The 19,412-nt window shown below is 37.6% G+C and overlaps 1 protein-coding gene across 5 annotated transcripts in view; it reads right to left on the reverse strand.

The window, feature by feature from the left end:
• LOC115757914 (protein muscleblind) overlaps positions 1–19,412 on the reverse strand; it is a 149,448-nt gene that overhangs the window by 122,835 nt on the left and 7,201 nt on the right. For 3 of the 5 annotated variants that reach the window (XR_004017380.1, XR_004017379.1, XM_030698371.1), the window contains exon 1: positions 11,589–11,777. Coding sequence is in view for 3 of the 5 variants with exons in the window: in XM_030698371.1 (XP_030554231.1) it covers positions 11,589–11,777 (189 nt within the window). In the remaining 2 variants the exon portion in view is untranslated. Of the gene's footprint in view, positions 1–11,588; positions 12,332–19,412 lie in introns of those variants that run through there. The other 2 variants (XM_030698372.1, XM_030698370.1) reach the window with 1 other exon arrangement.

Here is a 19,412-nt window from a genome sequence, read left to right on the forward strand (position 1 = left end):
TGTGTGTGTTGTGTGTGTGTGTGTGTGTGTGTGTGTGTGTGTGTGTGTGTGTGTGTGTGTGTGTGTGTGTGTGTGTGTGTGTGTGTGTGTGTGTGTGTGTGTGTGTGTGTGTGTGTGTGTGTGTGTGTGTGTGTGTGTGTGTGTGTGTGTGTGTGTGTGTGTGTGTGTGTGTGTGTGTGTGTGTGTGTGTGTGTGTGTGTGTGTGTGTGTGTGTGTGTGTGTGTGTGTGTGTGTGTGTGTGTGTGTGTGTGTGTGTGTGTGTGTGTGTGTGTGTGTGTGTGTGTGTGTGTGTGTGTGTGTGTGTGTGTGTGTGTGTGTGTGTGTGTGTGTGTGTGTGTGTGTGTGTGTGTGTGTGTGTGTGTGTGTGTGTGTGTGTGTGTGTGTGTGTGTGTGTGTGTGTGTGTGTGTGTGTGTGTGTGTGTGTGTGTGTGTGTGTGTGTGTGTGTGTGTGTGTGTGTGTGTGTGTGTGTGTGTGTGTGTGTGTGTGTGTGTGTGTGTGTGTGTGTGTGTGTGTGTGTGTGTGTGTGTGTGTGTGTGTGTGTGTGTGTGTGTGTGCGTGTGTAGCAAAATGTTATCATATTGGATTTGTGCTCTGCAGCACGTGTAGAAATTGTTTGTCATTGGCCTGATGAGTGTGCTTAAAATGTTATTGATATGGATATGAATGGGCAGGTTTCGTGTTTGGGTTAGTTTTTGATGGAGGTAATTACCAATAGGGAACTCCTGCTATTTGGAACACAATTTATATATTTTAAAGCATAATCAAAACTGGCAACCTAAATACTTTAGATCAATTTTCATTTTTGTAGGTCCTCCTTCAAGGAACTAAAGACTTTCCAAATTTATCGTCTGGTGTATTCAAAAAGGACCAAACTAACTATTCAACACGCTCAGGATCAAAACATTGAAGTATCATAGAAAAGATTTGCCCGTAGAACTAGGGTGATATAAGCTGAATCCGATCTAAATAATGCTCCTCCAATTGAGGTCGAAGAAATAATAGAAACTTTTTTTCTATGTGGCTTATACATTTGTTATAAATAATTGATATAAATTCTTTTTGGTTTTAGTTATTGTTTATTAATTTTGTTAGTTACTTTTTAAAATAATTATTTAAAAAACTGTTGGAACTTTTCAATGCTCTCTTATGGATTTTGATAGAGCATTTTTAAAAAGTTATATTCCCTTTTTTGGTTTTCTTCTTTTCATAACTAATACAAAGCCTGCAGGGAAATAGCTTTCGCAACTTAAAACTTCAGTTGTCTATAAGCTCATCATCATCAAGAACAACAACAACAACAGATGTAGTTTGCCTGCCAATCTCACTCACACACATATATACACACACACACAGCGACAGTTTTTTGGCCGTTTTTCTCGTAATATGCAAATTGTATGGGGAAAAGCGAGAATTTCTCTGGCCTCCAGCCACGTAGAGCCCCTGGCCTCTATTGTGTGCATTGTCGCTCCGCAAACAAAATTCAAACACTTATTCAAACATTTATCGATTTCGTTGTTGATTAGCATTTTTGTGATGCGATTGCTCGTTTTCCATTGAAACCGAAGACCAAAACAAACAACAATCAGAACCAGCAGCTACCCCCAATAGAGAGCGATGCGGGGACGCCCACCTGCCTAGGGATCTGTGTAATTTGATGCGCTTGTCTTGTCCCTCAACTATTAGGTAAATTGAAAATCTCGCCCTTCTACGTATTTCCTTTTATTTTTTATAACTATTTTTTTTTTTTTTGTAGTCAAAATTTTATACAAACTCAAGCGAAGTTAAGTTCTAAATTACACTAATGGACACCGAAATGTAACCGAGCAAAGTTTTCAGATGAACTGCATTTGGGGATTGGTCATGGCATTTGTGGGCACAGATCCGCTTCATCATCATCATCATCATACGGTGATCATTATCATCAACTAGTCGTTGCTGAGCGAGCTCACTAAATAGCTGCGCTTCAAGTGTTGCCACAAAATGTGTGCACAAGCAAACTTTTGACCATAAATTATGGCATTTATTCAAAGCCAAACACGGTCAGCTGCAGACAGACATGACTGTCCAGAGACACAACAGACACACATACACACACACACACACACACACTGGCACGCACATACTGTAAGTGCTCAAGTGCTCCAGTAGAACGTCTGTTGAATGTCCTGATTGCTGAGCTGGCTGCCTGGCCCAAGCCGAATGGTCAATCGCCTGTACATTCATTGATTAGCCCAAAACTGAACTTCCCAATTGACAGGCTTTGACTCTAGCTGTATTTCTATTTCTGGAATTGATGTTTTGACCACTTTGAAATTAGGTTTCTCTTCAGCTGCTTTTGCGGGTGCGCGGTGGTGCTGAGGACAATGCGGATAAAGCCTGCGGCACTCATATAGGGCTCATTTCACAATGGCAGTCAAGGCCTCAAAATGTCGACAACAACAACAGCAGCAACAACAAAAAAAAGCGCAGCATAAAAAGCGCAAGTTGCGCCAATGGCGCGTGAAACTTGAAGGCGCCTGCCGTATGCCGCATGCCGCAGCTTCATTAAAATTGCAGCAGCAATGGAGCAAAAGGAGAAGCTTGGCCGGGAGAGTAATGGAGCAATAGGAGACGTTGACTGTAGAATGGCCTAACGATGTCAGCGCACAATGTAGGTCCTGTGTGTGTGTGAGAGTGGGTGTGTGTGTGCTGATATGTGCTTTTGATTGTGTAGGTGGAGGCAGCGCTTCTGCTGAAAAAGGCAATAGAAAATTCCACAATATACCCGCAGCACTTCAGGCAGGAGCAACTGATAAAGCGACTGAGTGAGCGAAAGAGACAGGGAGAATGAACGAGTAAACGAGAGAGGGAGAGATAGAGTGAAGGCTGCGGCCGAGCGCGATGCTCGAAAAAGACGACATCCTAGCAGAGTCTAAGGCGAAGCTTCACAGTGGAGCAATTGGAATAAAAGTGTAAATTAAAATAAAGAATCCTGTTTAGTGGGAATTTGAGTTGGAGAGATTAAGTTCAAATGAAATTTGAAAAAAAAAATATTTGATGTTTAAAGTTAATTTAAAAAGAAATGTCTTTCATTTTGGACATCTTTTTATTTTCTTCTTATTCCAATTAACTTTCAATTATCAGTTTGTTTTTATCGCTTGTTCGAATACTTCTTAAGGCAATTTATTTAGTATCGATAGACTTATTTATCGATAATTGAATCAAAAAAAAAATTTTTATTAGGCCTCTGGTAGTAAGTGGCAGCCTCTTCGCCATTTTACCCACTGTGCCACAGGACCAAGACGCCAACGACAACTCGCGTGACCTGAATTATTGGTGGCATATTGCCACTCATTGACTTTGCCGCAACGCCAGCGGCAGAAAAAAATGCTGCAACCAGAGATACAGCGCTAGAGCGAAAGAGAAATGGTCTTAAGAAACACAGAGAGAGAGAGAGAGAGGGGAGGAGGAGGAGCAGAGAACAGGGCAGGAAACTAGTGGCATAGCAGGAACTTAAAGGAGTCTTGGCAAACAATTTGCGCCGCTTTAATCAATTTCTGCTCAAAAATTTAACAATCAAGACAATGGGTGCCTGAATAGCAGCCAGCAGGCAGCTCCTGCAACAAGGACGAAAAGGACGACAAGGCTGACAATTGTTTGTTGAGTTTGTCAAGTGTAAAAAGGCGACGGTGGCGTTGCAATTGCAACGGCGAATGCAACAGGAGCAGTATGGGTTTTGTCTGCTCGTCCTGCGTCTCGGCGGCGAAGGCTGCCTCTGCTTCCTATATCCTTACAAATGTGCCGCTGCTGCTTTGTTTGTTTGTCTCGCTTTATTTCTAGCACCGCTCGCCGCAGTTGTCGACATTGTGGTTTAATAATGTGTAAAGTCAAAGTTATTTGATATACCCAAACATACACACACACACACACATACAAACAGGGACTCACTCACACATGTATGTGAGCTTTCTTTCTGTTGGCACTTTGTCATTGCTTACACACACACACATACACAGGCGAACACAATTCTTATGCTTGCTTTTCTTCTTTAAATTTATTGCGTTTTCTGTCTGCCATTATTTGTTAGGCACTCCTTCTCGGCTCTATGCCACGTTTCATTTCATTTCATTTCATGCCATTCCATTCCGTTCACTCGCGTTTTCCGTGCCGCTCCGCAAAATTGAAAATAAATTGAATGACGTTTTTATTGATCCCGATTTTCTTTTAGCGCTGCAAGCATTTTTCCCTCCCATTTCCACGACTAAATTTACCCATTTTGACGCTTAGCTGTCGTTAGAGGCTCACAGACAGTCAGAGCGGTTCGGGTAGGGGAAGGCTAGGGCGGGAAAGCGCTGGGGAGGGCGGGGCAGTGCGGTAGACTTGTCTGACAATGAGTTGTTGCGGTTGGCAGGTTTAAAGCTGTGCAGACTCTGGATCATGCTCAAAACTTTTGTTTACGTTTTACAATAGGGTTTTGTGAAATATTTAAAACGGAATACCTTTAATTTTGAATATATAATAATAATGTTATATAATAATCTATCTATTGTACTGATGATAATAAACAATTCTGTAAATGAAATATTATTTGCAAATATTGGATTTAAAATTTAAAACATTTCTTTCTTTTATCTAGATTTTTAGATATTGGTTTTTCCCCATTTACATAACTGTGCTTTGATTCCAGATAAACTTGGCTTTGCATAAAATCTATTCCAAATAATATTCTAATTTATACGCATAAGTCCGTACATTTTCATTTTAGATGTTTTTTTCTAATATATTAATTCCTATTTAATAATGTTCCTATATTCAATAAATGCTAAGAATTTATTCTTCCGAAATGTTTCTGTTGTAAATTTAATTCCCAATTACTTTGCTGTTGACTTTTACACTTGATTGACAATCATATGAATATATAATACGTCAAATGAAATGAATTTTGGGCAAATCCGATGAAAATCACAATTGGTGACAAGTGAAGGCCTGCAGAAGTTATCAGTCCCGTCGTTGGCTTCAACTTATTTTCATATGCACTTTTGACACTTTTGTCGAGCTAGTGCATTAACGCCCAACGTGGGCATGGCAGCGCATGAAAAGTTTATGTGCCCAGAAAAAGAGGAAAACTTGTGACATTTCTCAGCGATAAGTTTTTGCCCGAAGCTGCAGCTGAAGCTGAAGTCGGCGCATTTATATTCATTGTGGATGGGCATTAGTTTTTATTTGCTTGGCCAAGTTTTGCACCCCTATGTGATATGGCGAAAAGAATTGCTGAGAAGTGCGGAGTGGGTGGGCGGAGGGAGTTGGGTGGGTTTGGAGGTGAGGAGCAGCAGCCAAATTTGTTTGTTGGTCAGGGTGCAGTCAGCGGAAGCTGGAAACTGGAGTCTGGAGTCTGGAGTCAGACGGCAATTTGTCAGGCTCGTGACTGTGTTTAGCTTGTCGCAACCCCCCGCCGCACCCGCTTTGCACCCACCCGTCTGTTGCTTCATTTGTTGGCTTAAGTAACTTAACAACTTTACGCTTGCAGCTCGCGTACGCGACGTCCTCCTCTTGTTTATATTGATAATGTGCCATTTATTTTATTTAAGACATGCCATGCCCGCTCGATTTGCCGCCGCTTCTGCTGCTGCAGTCACGTTCCGGTCGCAGGACGCCCGGAAGCAGTCAGGACGAATGAATTGTGTAGGTTTCAGCAACTGCGAAATGACTCCACAGACTGCACATGTGTTCTATCCCCATACCCACTTCGCCGTCTTCTCATTCCACTGCACAGTACTTACTTCTGCTGCGCAAGGACATGCCACAACTTGCTGCTGCATAATGCATTAAGTGCTGCAGCTTCTGCGGGCGTCTCCTGACAACCAGCTGCTGAGTTATTGACTTGAAGTTTGTTGCGGAATTTGAAAGTGCAACGTGTGTAAGGCATAACAAATTAGCGGGCGGCGCCTCCGTCTTGGTGTGTGTGTGAGTGTATGTGTGGTGCAACGGCCACTTGAACACAGATTTTCGCAGAGCTTAAGAGGTGGCGGCATTACTAAGGATTATGTCGAATAGCTCATAGAAACCAGACTGTGTCAGGCATCAGCAAAACGAAACAAAAGTCTTAGCTTTATATTTGAATCTATAGAAGAAATTCTATAATAGACAAAAGCTGTTTGCTACAAGCACACTGTGTTGCATTTTTGCCAGTAAATTACCAGTTGGAGGGCACCTGGTAAATTCGCATTGTAAACATAAGCATGCAAAGACAATAGTTTAAGAGAGTTGCATTTGCAGTCAGGTTCTCAGAAAATGTTCTCCAGATCTGTTGTTATTTGCAAACCTTTTATATTCATTCCAAATTATAAAATATAAAATTTTATTATCCGACACAACAAAATTGCCTGTGCACCGTAGTACCTTAAGATATGTTATTAGAGCGCAGTGCTGTTCATCATTTCAGTGTTGCCGCTTGTTTATTTTTTAGTTTTATCAACTATTTGATGAAGTCATCGTCTGCCCTGAACACAGTTCCGAAATTGCTTTTATATTATGACTAAAATCATTTTTTAGTTGCGCGCACGCAATTTGCAGTTTCTTTTGGCTTGGATGACAGGCGCCACACAAACTTTTGGTTACTTTCATTCTTTCATTTCATTCATTCACTCAGTCGCTCATTCATTCAATCATTTTAGCTTTACTGTCGTCATTCAGAGCACACTTTAAGCAAACTATTGAGGAAACTCGATAGAGCTCTCCATTTCGCCATTGTGCGCTCTATTTCGCCACTAGTTGGCAGCTTTGAGATGCGCAAAAATATATTTTTTATTTAAATTGAATATACTTTTTTATGGTTTCGCCAGCGACTGTTTATTTTTGCGATAAATATCATGATTTTCGCATGGCTTTGTGTTGGTTTCGCTGCTTCGTATTATCGATTTCAATGCTATTCCAGTTTAATGGCAAATTGGTATGGTCAAAAGCAAACTTTGGCAGAAATAATGCACAGCGAAGACGAAAATACATATAATTAAAAATAATTGGATGACATTGAAGCTGACCGCTCAGCTTATACATAGATCGAGAGCGAGTTGCAAGTCAGTTCCTGTTGTCTTTTAAAGATTTAATTACCAAACTATTTCCGACTGACACGAGCTGCAGGCGGCCGGAAATTCGAGCGTCAACTACAAAATGCTATAGAAATAAACAACAGCGCTGAAAACTAAAACAAAATTACTTCAAAGGGCGTGCACATTGTTTTGATTCACTTTTTGCAGACAATCCACCAGGACACTCACCCACCAAGCCCCCAAACTCGGGCTCACTTTGCCACACGCTTTGTGGCGGAAGAGTTGCCATTTTCATTTTCTTTTGCGGCGCGCCATATTCTTTTAGTGTTTTTTTTCTTCTCTTTTTTCTCTTCTTTTTACTTTTATTATTTTTTTATTTATTTGATTTTATTTTTTATTTTCTGGCCCAGCTCATAATTTGCATGGCATGAAACTTGACTTTTGTTGCCCGGCCGAGGTGCAGTCGAGGGGTGGGCAAGCGTGGAAAATATGTTGCAGCGGCAGTGTTGAAAATATAATAGAAAAATAAGGTGGCACACAATATGGCCGAGAGCTTTACAGTTGGTTAAGTAGCAAAAGCGCGCGAAAGGCGAAAGGACGCAAAATGCGACCAAGCCAGCCGGATAAAGTGGCACCAAAAGCAGCCAACGGCATCAAGCTGCAGCCGAGGCCGGCGCCCGAGCATGGCGTGAAAATTGTTGTGACAAGAAAATTATAAACCGGAAAATGTTTTATGTTGTGGCCATGGCGATTCTTACTCCTTGAGAGTGCCCCTTTCTGTATTTTTTTTCCTTTCTTTTCTTGTTCTTTTTTTTTAGCTCTGTGTGTGCCATTTTCAGTTGGCTTATTGTGGCCATATTAAATTGAGAGGAAATTAACAGTGAAATGATGCCAACTTACGAAAGGGTCAACTTTGTCGACGATAATTTGCCAAAAGGGATAAACAAACGACGGGCAATTTAGAAAGCAGGATAAGCTCTGGAGCGAGTCGGCAATTTCTAACAAATTTACAAATAAGCTGCTGCGGATAATGCCAAATAATGCTTAAAATATGATTTAAGCAACTAAGTTAATTTCTTTTTTGTCTCGTTAACAGCACTCTTATATGCTTTTGGTTTAATTCAATTAAAAAACATTTTATAAATTCATTTAATTAGGCCTAACAGTACAGGATAACCAACCAGGGGCAATCTTTCTGGTACACTCGGATAACAGGTTAAGAGCACAACATTCTGCCATTGACCCACTTTACGACAAGGTACGTTTTATTGAAAAGAACTTTTCTTGGGTTTCTTTTATTAAGGAGCCCCTCTTGCAAACCAGCCCCCCCCCCCTCTCTCTCTTCCGGAGCCAAGCAAATGCCATTAGAAAGTCTACAATGCGACAACTTAACTATAAATTAGTGCCGTGGCCACATGGCAAAAGTTGTCGCACCCACATAGCCGCACAGGTACATATATGCTACCCGTAGGCCTCGTGTCCTTAAACTGGCTGGCATTCATTATATGCTGGTTACTTGCACGTTTAAGTTCGTTATACATTTAAGCCCCCGACATGCAGCATGCCACCCGTTTTGTGTGTCAAGCACACACACACTCTCCTCCTCTGGGGAAAAAGAGGTGAAAATGAGTACAAACACACTCAGCTACAATTACAACACTCAAAGCCAGGAAACATTATATGAAAAATAAAAAAAAAAAGGAGAAGAAAACTGTGCACGTCATGCGGCTGGGCAGAAAAACTCGCTCAGCGAACCAAATTGCTCGGCAACTTTACTGCATAGTTAATTAATAGGATAACACAATTAATTTGTGGGCAATGAATGTCTGAGCTTTATTTGCCAGCCGCCTAGCAGGCAAAAACGTTTACCCCAAGGGGCATACTGACGACTACTCCATATACAGGCATATATAAAAATATATATATATAAATATATAAATACATATGTACTTCTGCCTGTCCTTTCGCTTTTGATTCGCATTTTGAGCTCGCATTTGTAACAGGCTCGTAGCTGACTCACTTTTTGGTCAGTTTATATGGGTAGCCAATCGGAATTAGCTTATCGGACGCCCCAGCTGTGGCCTGGGCTAAGTAATCGCCAATGGTTTGGGGGTTTTCCATAGTAGGCGCTCAGCATAAGTAAAGTTTTGCTTAAGTTTGATGCTTCATCTAAAATGTTCAATTTTAGAGACAAAATAATCTTTGAAAAAGAAACAATTTGCGATAAATTGCAAGGATATTCATTACATTAGATTAGGGAAATGTAAACTAAAAACTGTCCGAAAAGAGCCACGATTCAGTTCGGATAATGTGTTATAGCGGCATATGACATGAAAATATAATTTTAAAGAACTTGGAAATGTATTTATTATATCCTTATTTAAAGCAAACAGTCAGCGGAAAAAAGGAAGACAATTCAAAGGGAAACAGAAGAGGGACTACTTGAAGGCCCTCAGCCTCAACTGTGGCAGTGGCTCAATTAAGGACGCCGCTCGTGGGGACAGGCGTGAAAAGTACAAAAACAAAAGCGCACCACAACAACGACAACAACGACAACAACAACAACAACAACAACAACAACAACGACAACAAGGAGCTACTCACAAACATCAGTTTTAACTATTGTTTGCACACTCTACGCGGCATAGAGGCGAAGGGAGGCGGAGTAGGGAGGGATGCCCCAACTTTAAAGTTGCACTCTCCACGCTTTGGGGTTTTGTTAAAATAACAAAAGCGGCCGCCGCAGCCGTTAACCAAACAAGTGGCAAATGTCTGGCGCCTGAAAAGGCGGCTAACGAAAATTTTCAAAAACGTAATTTTTTATGCTGTCACAAATTTGACGATGCTTATGGTGATGATGATGATGATGTTGCCGTTGATGCTGCTAATGATGATCATTATAATGCTAATAATGATGTTCCAGGCAATATTTTGCCAGCATTAAAGAAGTACTATATATAAAACTCTCGACTTTATGTTGCCATTTTGCATAGTTGTTGCCGTCGCCGTAAGTTGTTTGTGTTGCCAACATTGTTGTCACAAAAACACACTCACACACACACACACGCAGATGAAAAGAGGAAGAGAGAGAGAGAGAGAGAGAGAGAGAGAGAGAGAGAGAGAGAGAGAGAGAGAGAGAGAGAGAGAGAGAGAGAGAGAGAGAGAGAGAGAGCTTTATATAGCAAACAACAACAAGCTGGGCAACTTAATTTTTCCGCATAGCCCAGGACATTGTCAAGTTATTTTCGCCCTTTGTTTTACTCTGTTTGTTTTACTTGTTCTTATTGTTGTTGCTCCGGACGTCAAGCTGAGCGAAAAAGTGCTAAAAATGCCCAAACAACAACACAAAAAAAAATTGGATAAATAAGCACTTCAGGCTTTGACGCTTTTGTTTTTACGCGTTGCTTTTCCAATTTTTTTTTTTTTTTTGATAGGGCTAATTTTTCGCGTTTCAGACGCGAAAATTCAATATTGTTCGATGAAAGGGACATCAAAAAAGAAAATATGCTTTGATTTTGTGTTTGAAACAACGTCACAGAGAGCTTAGAAAACAGCAAAAGGAAGAGAACCTGAAACTGATCAATAAATGGAACATTGTTGCGTGCACAAAAATGTTAATTGACACGTTTCTAGCGAGTTTGAAAGGGTTTAAAGGGTGCTAGAAACAAACACTTATATTATTTGTTAATAGTCCCTTTCAGTTTATTTAAATACTAAATAATATATATATATAAAAAAAAAAATATAAAAATATATATATATATATATATAATATATAGTTATATTATGTTTACCTTGTAGTCATCCATGTCTAAAAGTTGCGTTGCCTAAAACCACTCAAATGTGATATTAAATTGTATTATTTATAATTATTTTAAGCACTTTTCACTGGATTCGATAATTATGATTCTAAACACGATTTATGCCGTTCAATTCTTAAGCTTTTGTTACATTCTTTTTTTCATATTTGATCTCTGGTAGTCTCTCTATAACTGGGCAAGGACTTGGACAAGCACAGCACCACATTCGCAGGCACAAAGACAAGCGCAGAGGCAAAAAGCTGCCGCCGGAGCCTAAGTTAAGGCGCAAGCTTTCAAAAGCTCTCTCAAGTCTAGGCTTAAAAGCGCACAATGCAGTGGGCAGCGGCAGTGAGAGACAGCGAGAGAGTATAACAGACAGAGATGGAGATAGAGAGAGAGACAGACATAGCCACTAAGCTTCAACTATATGTAGATAAAAGCACAGATAATATACCAAAAAAATTAAAAAAAAAAATAGAACATAAAGTAAAAGCACAAAAGCACAAACGACAAAAGCGCGACAAGATCCGTTTTTTGGTTTTTTGGTCTTGTCCTTAAATGCATTGGGACCTGGGCAGGCTTGGATGTCTCATTGTTGTAGGGGGGTGGTGGAGTACTTAAGCCATGATGGATTAAAGTTAAAAATATAAAAGCTTACAAGCTACATTCCATACATATACGCGGTAGAAGCGGAGTGGTAATGGATACATGTGGGCATAGGTTTTGGCATTCTATATACTGGTTGGGCATAATACTGACCTTGATACTGTCATAGCAAGCGGTAACCTTGCCGTTCTGCACCTCCACATTGGCCGGCGGATGGGCGAACTTGCACTCCGTATCCTGGCGCGAGCATTTGTTGCGCTGAAACTCGCGGCACACCTCCAGCTGCAACCAGCGCGAGTCCTTGCCATTCAGCAGGCTGTTCATATTCACAACGTTGGCCATCGTAGCGGCAACTTTTCAGTATTATAATATATATATATATAGGTATTCTAGATATATATATATATATATATATATTATAGAAATATATAGTTTTTAGCTGGGGAGACTATATAGATAGCTTAGCTGGCGACTAGAAATGTTGCGCGTTTTACGTTTATGACGTTGGCTTTGTTTGGGTTTTTTTTGTTTTGTTTTTTAGATAAACAGCTCTTAGCACAGATCAGCACCTATATATATAAGGTATACATATATTTATATATATTTAGCATAGATGGTAGCGTTTTGTATGAGTTCTTGTTGTAGCGTTTACACTTGCTTTTTTTATCTGTTTACAAAGCTTGGGGATGGCTGATAGCTTGGGGTACTTGAAGCCTATCTTGGCTAACAGTTGTATAGTTTAATTTTGATTCGAACAAACGTTTATATATAAATATGCTTTAACTTGATTATTGTTTGTAAGTTTAGCAGCTTTTTTTGCCTTGCTTTGTTTTGGTTTTTATTTTTTTTTTTCGTGTAAGCTTTTCTTTATTGAGCATACGCTGATTTTACATTATCTGAAATGAGAATAAAAAAGAGAAATAGACGTTTAGGTTTATACCAAACATTTGGTTAACTCTGCGTTTGGATAGGTGTGTTGTACAAATCATTTCAATATTGACCAGCACACGCGCTTTGGCAAGACAGAAACAGAGAAAGAGTATGACAGAGACAGACAGAAACATGTGTGTGTGTGTGTGTGTGTGTGTGTGTGTGTATGCAATGCTGATCGAATTTTTGGTTAGTAGCGCGCAAATTATTGGAGCTTTGGTTAGTTTTTTCTTATTTGGGGATGCAATGATGCTAAATGAGTGTTAAGTGCATTTAAATAAATTAAATGATATATTATAAAGATTGAGACTAAATTATAATTACGCTTAGCTTATCCTTTACGAACGCTTCCACTTTATCTGGGCCTAACTAAATATTTCTTAATTTGATTTATTGATTGAATATCGAAAAATATTTTATTTTATCTATCATTTAAAATATTAAAGTTTTTAAGCATTCGTTATTAAATTTTATAAATATTTATATTTTTTTATAATATGTATCTTGTCGTATTTAGAAAACTTTTGTTCTAAACATTTTTACTTTTTATGGAACAATTTTTTAATGTAATTAAATTGAATAGTACAAAATATTAAACTTTATATATATATTTTTTTTATATTAAAATATAAATATTTTCGTAAATTTTCTTTGCAATTCTATCAAGTTTGAGGCTAAACAACTCAGCTACTAAGTTACAAAAGTTTAATTCCAATATTTTCAAAATGTGCGTGAAATGAATAAATTAAAAATCTTTTGGGATTTCTTTTCTTGACGATTGTGTGACTTATTGTGCAATCACAAGGATTTATCTATATGTGTGTGTTTTTATGGCAAAATATGGTATAATTATGTGTCTAGATATAGAGCGTGAGCAGCCACAGCATCATCCGTATTGCAGCCAAATATGCCAGGCAGGCAACAGGCAACAGGCAGCAATCGCAGCTTGCAGACTTGCCACAAAAAGTGTATTTCATTTTGTTTTTTTTTTTGCTTATTTCTGGCTGTCTTAATACCCGTTGCGCTCTATTGTACAGCGAGTTAAACCAAACCAAGCACGGCCCATAACAGCAGCAATGCACATTGACAAACTACAAATAAAGTGCGCCACGTTTTTCATATACATTACAAGAGATTATTATATATAGTACTTATATTTGGTAACATTTTTTTGGTTCCCAGCGGCATTTTGTAGCGTTCAGCGTAAATGAAAATCAAATATATAAATAAATAAATACCAACTAAAAATAATATTTCTTATATTATGATAGCGAAAGCAACATACAAATAGAGAGACAGAGAGAGAAAGAGAGTAAGGGAGAGACTTGTCTACGTATGTTTTTTCTATGGCAAAAGTTATCAAAGTATTTGATTGATGGCGCCGCAAATAGTTTATAAAGTCTAAATTGTATTTTTTCTTTTTTTTTTATCGTGCTTTCTACGCGTCCTTAGCAAAAGCGAATTAAAATTAAACGCACTTACCGCTCGCATAGTTTCTTATTATTAAATGCATTTGTTTATAAGTATTACAAAATGTCTATAAATATTACTGTAAAAAAAGTGTTAAGTAAACATTAACGGGGCATTTGTAATATCTATCATTTATATCATGTATATAACCACATTATAATAATGAGCAATGTTTATTAAATTAGTCGAACTGAGAAATTAAAAATTGCAAAATCTTCGGAATGATTCAATCATCGATGACGCCACACACAAATTTCATTTGTTGTCGGCTTTTTTCCTGTTTATTGTCAAGTTTGATTGTATACACTCTCTTGTATTTGGCATTTCATTTCTCATTGTTGTTTCTGTAGTCTTTTGTGCGGCTCACAATCTTATCTTATCTGCCGCCCCGCAAATGAATCAAAAATTGTCATTCAAACCCAAACGAAAGTAAGTTATTAATCAGCGCCTGGTTCTGGTTGTAATTCTGAGTAATATTTAAAGCAATTATCAAAACAAACTATTTATATGGATATTATATTTTTATATAAGCCAAAAGTTGGCTCTGCATCCAATAAATATAATGAAATGTGAAATAAAAAATAAATTAAAACAAAATATTTATATTTGAGCTTTTCATTCTTGGGAGTTAGAAAAAAAATAAATATATTTCATAAATGTGCTTAATAAAATTATTTAAAAATGAAGGTCGCCAAAATAAGGATATAAGGCAAATAAGGTATTTTGATAATTAATTTAATAGTTGGTGAAAAAAATATTCATAAAATTCCATCCATAATCAATTTTCTAAAAACTCTAACAAATATATATATGACTTCTAGTTCTCTTGCAGATGTGAATTTAGAATAAGTTATGGTCTTTAATATAATTTCTTTTAATATCCGTATACAAATGCGACTTCCATTCAAATATTAATGATTGCCCACGCACAACCCTGAGCAACATGTGCAATAGCTAAAATAGTTTTTGGTTAGCTACCAAAAGCCATATATATGTATATGTATATATCGCTATCTGGCCTTTCAGAGATATCGATTCACACAGACAGCCACATATACAGATACAAATGCCAATACATGTGCAGTACATTATCTATAGTTATTTTTAAAAAGATAAAAACCAACAAAAACAAAAGGTTAAACAAAAAAAAAACGCATTTATAATTTTATAAATTTTGTTTGTATATATGTATAACAATAACTTGTTGCTCGTCGGTCGGGGAATATATATATATATATATATATATATATATATATTTTGTTTTTTGTAGTATAAGTCTAATATGCTGTTGGGGCTTGTATGATGTCAGCTGCAAATTGCTTTTCCGTATTTCAAGTTGATATTCAAAATAATGTATATAAAAACAAAAAGAAGTACAAATACTAACTTAATTTATGAGCTGATTCTTAGACGTGCGTCTGTGTGTGTGGGTGTGTGTGGGCTGTAGTTAATACTTATGGCATGTATTAAAATAATGCCTGTACAGCTTCTTCTTTTTAACTGAAAAACTGAAAACACAGCAAAAAAAATGGATTTGAGAAAAAAATAGAGAAACTTTTAAACAACGCAACCAGCGCCCACACAAATAGAACCAGCAAAGCGGACGTGTTGAGCATCAAATGTGAATAGAATAAATATATAAATATATATATAGATATGGATACGGATTCAGATACAGATACACAGCTAATGCTAGCATGTCATTGACGCAGTTTCTGGATACAGAGAAATTTATGGCCAAGCAACTGCTTGTATGTGTGTGTGTGTGTTACAAAAATAAACTTGCCTACAACTAAGTAGTGTGTGGCCAATGGGTGTACTATAGAAATGTGGGCCAAGAATAATCGAAGAGCGATATCGATGACTCGATGACATTAACATCCGATGACCTACAAGCAACCTTCAGGCTTCAGTGGTCGTTAATATGTTATAAATAAGCGTATGCACTTATATAAGGATATTAATTTATTGCTAATTGAGCCCGCACCGTGATTAAAAAAAGATTAATACATTAGCCGGAGGCACAAGAAAAAAAAACATTAAGCAATGACTTGAAATAAAATTAAAGTAAAAACGAAACGAAAAGATGCAAATTGCTTTAGACGTGAAGACCACAGAAAAAAGACACGAGACAAATTCGAGAAACAGACCAAACAAGTTCAACAAGTTTTAAGTCTTGTATTAAATTTTGGTAGCACACTCTTTTTGTTGTTGTTGCTTTTCCTTTGTTTATTTTTACTTATTTTTTTAAGGTTAACCTGAGAGAGAGATGGAGTGTAAAAGAGAGCGACATCTAAAGAGCAGCTGAAACTGAAATCGAAAACTGTTAATTTTTATAGCTATTAACACAAACTCACTAAATATTTACATTCACATATTCATATTCGTATTCATCTCTGTATTCGCTTTGTATTATTCGTATTTATGTAACCTGTACCAACAAAAACAAAACAAAAACAGCAGCTGCGTCTGTTGAAATGAGTCGAAAATTGTTCCACATGCGGGAACAATTACCCGGCAATAATTGCAAGTGGGTTCCACGTATATTTGAATAGCATAAAACTTAAAACAAAAAATTGGCATCGCCTTGAAATCTGCCAAAAGATAAAGTTGGAAATGAGTTCAGGCTAATGAAAAAGACGTTGAATTCAAAATATCGTGCTCGGATTAATATTTCGATAAAACAATAATTCGACGATTATCAGCTTATTTCTTATTTTCATATCGTTCAACGATTCGCACAAAATTTTGCAATTAATAATTTCGCCTGAGTTGTTACATTCTTCTATATGTTTATATACCCTGTGTTGTTATAGATAAGTGAAACATTCTGATTAAAGAACAAAATCGAGCCAATATATGTATCGATAAATAATCGATAAGCAACAGTTATGGCGTAGCCTGAACTGAAAAAGGTAACTGAATTGATGAAACGATTAACTAATCGATAAGCTTATCGAAAGCTCCTGCTTATTAAGTTATTGACGTTGTCTTAACGGATCGATACAAGAATTAATCAACTTATCGATATTTCAAACGAAATTCATACATTCACTCTTTTGTGGGCCTTAGTTAAAATGATCAACCATATATCGATAAATAAAGTTATCGACACAGGATGGTTGTAAAACACTCCAGTTTTTTAGTTATGCCCCTTAAACAAATTTGTAAATCCAATTAGGCATTCCAGCTGTGCCGCTTAACCCACATGCCCCACATCTTATAGCGCCCGTGGAATTGAGAGCGGGCCGCTGATAAGGGAACTCACAGCCGATGACGACGTCGTCATCGACTGGCTGGGCTGTTCACAGCTTGTTGTGAAAAGTCATTCCTTATATGTGCTTAATATTGTGTTGTAGGTTTTTTTAGATATGCGACTCACTCATAACGCACTCCAGCCCGTGTATATTTGTAGTAAATTAGTACATATATATCTATACATATGTATGCATATATATATATATATATATATATATATATATATATATATATATATATATATATATATATATTGGTTCTCGAGCCGCATTGGGGCAAGTGATTAGCACCCGTCTCCAGCCAACCAAAAGCTGATGGGCAAAACGCAATTGCAAGTTTCCGTGTGGCCCGTATGGCACCGTAGTGCACAGTTGACTGTTGGCTATTTTTAAAGCCCTCACATAATCGCGGCCGCAATAGAAATGGGAAGCCAGGCGAGCCAAATGCCCTGCGGCAACTCCAATGAGTTTGTGTGAGTGTGTGCGTGTGTGCGTGTGTGTTTGACTGCACGCAACACGCTGCCGGCCTGGAAGCCGTAGCAAGGCGCACGGCAACGGTCAGTAACCGCTTTGTTGCAACATTATACAACATAAGCCGCGCCGTCTAAGTGAACCCACCGATCCAGCGACCCACCGACCCACCCTGCTGTGACACATATATTAAACAAAACAGAAAAGGTGAAAAAAAAATAAATAAAAATAAATAAAGCTCAAACAATGAAGCCCCAGTGGGAAAGGGCGAGCCAACTCGAGGCGGCTTTGACAGTTGCTATCAATAAATGCGATTAGATAAAAGTTAAGCACCAGCGTTTATATGGCTGCCTGTGCCACCCCTCCCCAACCCCCAAAGAGTCTCCTGATAAGCGTTTGCAATTGCAGGGTAGAGAAAAACTATCGACTATCGGCTGCAACAAAGAATTGCACAAAATTAACATTAATGTCAAAGGTGCTTGCAGCATGACTCAGCGGCTTGAACAACCCCATCAACTAATACAACGTCATTATTATAATTATTATCACTATTTTATTTAACTTAACTAGTTGCTCAGCTTATGTCATGCAGGTGAGATCTGTGGGCGTTATCAGGTTCTATACTTGGCGCTTAACTAAAACTTTCAGTTGACTTCAGGCTAATTAATTTTTATTGTCATACATTGACGCGCATAATTAATTTCGCATTTCTCAGCGCGTGGGCCTTCAAAATCTATCGAGCTCTTCCGCCGACGCGAAGTCTTTTTCTTGGCCAGACATCTAAATCTCCCTTTTGGTACATCAGCTGTACATTCATTTGATTTGCCATGCTGCTGTAGCAAATGCTTTTAGTCAGCTTTAAATATATATAAATGGTCGCAATATGTAATTTGGCCAAAGTGTTAAGTTACGATCTGCAGCGACTTGGTCTATACACTATGCACTATACTATATATATATATATATATATACTATATATAAATATATATATTTTATGAGGTCATGAAGAAAGAAAGAAAGTTATGTCTTAGTTATGTTATTGTATGCCGAATTAAAGACAACGTGCTGCAAAAATAGATCTAAGCAAATTTTGAAGTTGGGAATGGAAAGCATCTAGATCACGTACTCGACCTACATTTGAAAAAAAATATTGCCAGGTGCTAATAAGTATCTCAAGAATATTCAACATGAGTTTAAGGAATCGTCAACTAAAATCTTGTATTACAAATTATTTTGCAATTTTTATTTTTTGATTTTTTGACCGAAATTAAATAAATGTTAAATTGTGAGCTATTCACATGAAATAAAAGCCCATACTTGGGGATTGAAAACTATAAAATCAATTTTTTAAAACCTATTTAAGATATATTTCTTGAGGAATTAATCCGATATCGAACATTCCATGCTCTTGTTTTCATAGCAATAAAAATGTTGCTAGGAAAGAAAAAATATAATTCCTAAGAAGAAATAAGCTCATTTGAGCCGAATTATATGTACAACCTTCCAGTTAAGGACGTATTCGAAGAAGAGAATCAAAAGGAACGTTGTGAAAATTATAAATCTAAAGCAATACGACCTTGATGTGTTAGGTTTTAATGAGGCACTTGTCAAAAAATATCTTTGGCAAGCATAATTAATCAGCATTTAAACTTTGGATAGTAGTTGCCAATAATTGGACATAGATAAAGTAGTACGACTTGGAGCAAACTAATCTAATCTTATCTGAAAGCAGCCCATTTGACGGCTCTGTTTGGATCTTTGGAATGGTCCTCAATTAAATTAGCAAAAGACATTTCTAATCATTTGGCTAAATTTTTCTGGCACGTTTTTGTGAACTTTCTAAGAACCA

Source organism: Drosophila novamexicana, unplaced genomic scaffold (genome assembly GCF_003285875.2).
Source record: "Drosophila novamexicana strain 15010-1031.04,08,12 unplaced genomic scaffold, DnovRS2.1 tig00000121-arrow-pilon, whole genome shotgun sequence".
In the NCBI taxonomy this organism is placed as follows: Eukaryota; Metazoa; Arthropoda; class Insecta; order Diptera; family Drosophilidae; genus Drosophila; species Drosophila novamexicana.